Genomic DNA, 4913 nt, shown 5'->3' on the forward strand with positions numbered 1-4913 from the left:
TGGGGTCACAAAAGCTATAATGGAAAAATTAAAACCTCTGCGAGGCTTTACCAAAGAATAATATTAAAAGACAATCAATAGAAGATTCGGGTTGAAACGGTAGCTAGCAACCTAGTAAGAGACGATCACGCCCCATAGTAAAAACTAAAATAAATCATAACTCCTAAAAATAGATTCAGAGAAAAACAAGAAGTACACTAATAGAACCACCTTGTCTGAAACCATAGAAACAAGGAAATTATATTGGCTTGAAAATCAAGAAATGCGGCTCAGAAATTAAATTAAAAAACTTTTCCACAAAATAAGTTTTTCAAAGAAAATTAAAGAACTCCATTAAACCAAAATGATCAGAAACAAAATCAAGTAAGTCACCAAGCATCACTATAAATAAATAAATGAAAGCCAAAACGAAAGGAAATTACAAGAAAACAGTCGAGTAAAACTCAAAGCAACCAGAAATTAACATAGTTTGCACTTTACAGAAAAAATACAAATCAATGTGTATTGTCAGTTTAATAGACATATGCTGATACTTTTTACTTAAAGTCTTAATAATTGTTGATATATTAAAATTAAAAAAGAGAAAAAGGATGACTGATTCCCAAAGATAATCCTTGTCTGCCAACCATCTAGGGCAGAACAAAAAACAGGTTATCCGAGGTTTGAGTGGGAGAATGTCGTAAGAAAAGATTTAAGGGAAATTTGATGGAGGAGGGGATCAGCAGATCAGCAGATCAGCGATTTTTCTCAAAGGGAGGATCAGCAGAGCCATCTAGATAAGAAAGATCAAGGCACAATCGAACAAGCAGTCCTGCTGAATTGCTGTTTGAGAACAAACTAGCAAACAGATTTCAGCAATTATTTCAGAAGTTTAAAAACGTTGGATAGGCTACAATCCCAAATCCTCCAGTTTGCAAAATAAAACCTTTTTGGTCACATCCTACTTAAGCTAGAAACTAAATCCTGTTATTGGTTTAAACTAGAGGTTAAACTAGAGAATGATCCAAAAGTAAAAAAGAGACCTCCATTCTACAATCGGTGGATTGAAGCTAAGTGAAAAATCGAGAAGTCCTGGACTTGCAAAAACGAGATGAATAAGCTATATGTTACAGAATGACTCAATACAAAAACAAACTCAGTTTTGGCTCTCTCTATAATCTTTATCTTTGGTAGATAGCTGATTCCAGAAGAGTTTAAGAGATTCCACGGTGCCTTTGGGTATTATATCATGTTCTTGTTTTGGTTTAGAAGCAAGTTTCAAAAAATATTCGGCTAAGTTTCCAAGCTCGAGAACAATCATTTGGAATGTTGGTCGTTCTTTCAATTCGGTAGTTGTACATTTTTTGGCCAATTTAAAAAGCACTCCAGCCTCTCTATGCAGTGGTAACTTTTTTGTGATTTCATACAAAAACATTCCAAAAGAATAAACATCAGATGCAAAGTAGTATGTTCCATGTGCTACTTCCGGTGCACTATGACGTAATAGTTGAATGTCCTTAAAATTTCCTTTATTATCATCAGAAACAAAAGAGGCAAGTCTGAAGTCTACAATTAGGGCAACACCATCATCTCTATAAAGAACGTTCTCAGCAGTTAAGTTTCGATGGACAATATGTTTGGAATGCAAATAATTCATACCCTCAGCAATGTCTTTAGCGATAAGGATGCGATCCATGAAATTCAATGGCCCTTCGGTAATTTTTTTAGCTACAGTTTCTCCAGGAATATATTCTAGCACCATTAGTTCGTGATTTGTCGATGATATGTCTTCAATCGAAGTAACACCAAGAAATTTCACCACATTTTTGTGTTTAAGATCTTTTACAACCTTCAGCTCACTGTAAAATTCATCTGAGTCATAGTTGCAATAATCCTTTAAAATAACAGTGGTAGAGTGACAATATTTGGCCATTATTCTTTTAGAATGTTCTCCTCGGCTTATTTCTTCTAATTCACTAAAGTTTTTGTTATCCAGGTAAATTTCACATATATTATTTAATTTCAAAGCTATTTCTTTGAAACTTGGTCTTTTTTGGGGTTCAGCCATCACACATTCTTTTGCTAATTCAAAAAGTAAGCGACTGCCCTCGTTTTTGGGGAGAGTCGAATCAATAGACTCAATTTCTATGCTTCCCATTTCATCATAGCTACAGCTTAAGGCCTCTAGATGCTTTTGAAAGGCCAACTCAACAATGAGCATACCAAAAGAATAAACATCGGAACTTTCGTCATAATCGTCTCCAGATCCAGCTTCTGGAGCTGATCTTGGGAAGCCATCCAGCTTACCATAGCTATCTTTCTTATTTTGAGATAAATGAGCAACTAAACGAAAATCTGATACTAAAGCAGTGCCATCTTTTCTAAGGAGAATATTATCAATAGCTAGCGCCCTATGAATAAGATTTTTAGAGTGTAAATATTCAACGCCGAGGGCGATATCTCTTGCTATTAACAGTTTTTGCATTGATGTCATTGGCTTTTTCTCCTCTTTTCCAATTCGATCTTTAAGAGTGCCACCTTCAGCCAACTCCATGACGATTTGCACGTATTCGGTTGAATTAACTAACTCCACTGACGTGACACCTATAAAATTTACAATATTCTTATGACTAAGCTCTTCCATGAGTTGAGCCTCACGATAAAACGACTTTTTATCAAAGCCACAAAAGTCCTTCAAAATAACGCACTGGTCACCCTTATAATAAGCTGAGTAAACGTTGCAATGAGCACCATGGCTCAAAGGGGTAAAATCACTGAAGTACTTTGGGTCTATATAACTTGAATGTTTTTCAAATTCAGCGCGATACATACTTTTGTAATCAACGTATAAATTTCCATCCATGAAATGGCGTATCGAGTCTCTTGAAGCAAAAGGAAAACTAAACTAATTTTAAAATTTTCAGGCATTTTTCTAGCTGAAATTAAAAAATTAAAATTATTACCCAAACACCAAAAATATTTTTGCAATTTACAGAATAACTTTGGCAATTCTGAACTGAAAACTGAAGCAAAATAAAATTTGCTTTGTATTTTTTGATTTTATGGAAATATCTCAACGTAAAAGAGATGCTCACCTTAGGAGTTAAGCCAAAAAAAGTAGGTTTTTGTTTTACTGTATTCTTTTTTTGTTCTTTAACATTTTCTTGATTTGTTCTTTACTACATTCTAGGTTTGCTCTCTACTATATCCTTGACAGTTTTTCGTAAAAAATTGATTCTTGTAATTATGTATTTCTTATATTATCTTGTCGAAAGATAAGGGTGTATAACTATTGCATTCACTTATTACTTCAAGTACTACCTTTATATATGAGCAATAATTATATATTTATTCTGTTTCTCAAAAACGGCTCCATGTTTTTTGGGAAGATTGGTATCTTAGAACATTCTCGCATAAAAACTATCTAGAAAGGTCAGAAGTCTGGGAAAATTCGTTAAAAACCTTAATTTTGGAGAAAAAAACTGTAATAATCAACTTTCTTTGAATAGACTGCAATATGAAAGACATTAAATTGCCTAAAGAACAAAAAACTGGTAATTGCAAAAATATTTGTATATATTTTAACAAGGAATACAATAATTCAAAAACCTTAAAAATAAAACTGAAGCTTTAATTTCGGGAAAAAAAATTTATGTGAGTGACATCATTTTTATATACATCAGTATTGCAATGACATTGTCAAACTTATCACACTTACGAGGATAAATTAAAGATTTTCAGATATGGAAAAGTACATTAAATTGGTTACAGATCGAAAAACTGGTAATTGCAATAATATTTGTATATATTTTGACAAAGGATTACAACAATTTCAAAACCTTACAATAGAAAACCAAAAATTTGAAGCTTATTAGAAATCGTTGTTAGAAATCGCACTTGCTGCAATAATCAAATATTTTCGAATAGATTTAGTATGAAAAGACATTAAATTGTGTAAAGAACAAAAAACTGGCAATAGCAAAAATATTTGTATATATTTTAACAAGGGAATACAAAAATTGCAAAGCCTTAAAAAATAAAACAAAACCTTTAAAGCTTAGTAAAAATCGTTGTATAAAAAGGCTTGCTGTAATAATCAAATATCTTTGAATAGACTGCAGATGAAAAGACTTTGAATTACGGAAAGAGCAAAAACCAGTTAATTGCAAAAATATTTGTATATATTTTAACACGGGATTATAACGATTCAAAACCTTAAACAACAAAACCAAAATTTTAAAGCTTAGAAGAAATCGTTGTCAGAAATCGGGCTGGCTCTAATAATCAGATATCTTTGAATAGGTTGCAATTATTTTAATTACTGTCAGTAAGGAACGACCCAGCTCAATAGTAACTGAAACTCTTAAAAACGGAAATTTGAAACTTTCCGGGTTGCAGCGGTAGCTAGCAACCTAGTAAGAGACGATCACGTCCAATGTTAAGAAATATAAAAACCCATAGTTCCTAACAAAGGAGTCAGATCAAAACAAAAAGTACACCATTAGAACCGCATTGTCCGAAACCCCTGTATAGGACACTTTCTGTTCCTTGGCTTGAACAGCAAGGGAAATATATTGGCTTGAAAATCAAGAAAATTGACTTTAACCACGTTATTCTCCCCAAACGGGATATTTTTTTCTTTTTTTTCTTTTCCACAGATAGCTTGGCACTGGAACATCTTAGAGGGTTGTTCAATAGCTCATTTTAAAGGAAATTAATTGGGTTAAAAATCTATAGTAACTAAAATAAATTATTTGTAAAAGAGAATAAATTTTTCCACAAAAAACTGCATTTTTGATGTCTTTTCACACTGCAGTCTTTCAAACATAATCGTATACCAGTTATAATAAAGAATGAACTCATGCCTAAAGTAATTTATGCTGAAGTTATTATATTTACCAAAGAGGGTAGTTAAACTGAGTTTCTTTTATAAA

General features: G+C 32.5%; 1 protein-coding gene across 1 annotated transcript; it reads right to left on the reverse strand.

Moving 5' to 3' along the window:
• Nucleotides 1-1135: 1135 nt before the first annotated feature.
• LOC148947516 (non-receptor tyrosine-protein kinase TYK2-like) lies at nucleotides 1136-2809 on the reverse strand. The gene has a single exon (XM_089095920.1). The coding sequence runs from the start codon at nucleotides 2807-2809 to the stop codon at nucleotides 1136-1138; it is 1674 nt and encodes a 557-aa protein (XP_088952046.1).
• Nucleotides 2810-4913: the final 2104 nt, after the last annotated feature.

This window comes from Artemia sp. Qi Xiang Cuo, chromosome 10 (assembly GCF_049724085.1).
Source record: "Artemia sp. Qi Xiang Cuo chromosome 10, ASM4972408v1, whole genome shotgun sequence".
NCBI classification, from domain to species: domain Eukaryota; kingdom Metazoa; phylum Arthropoda; class Branchiopoda; order Anostraca; family Artemiidae; genus Artemia; species Artemia sp. Qi Xiang Cuo.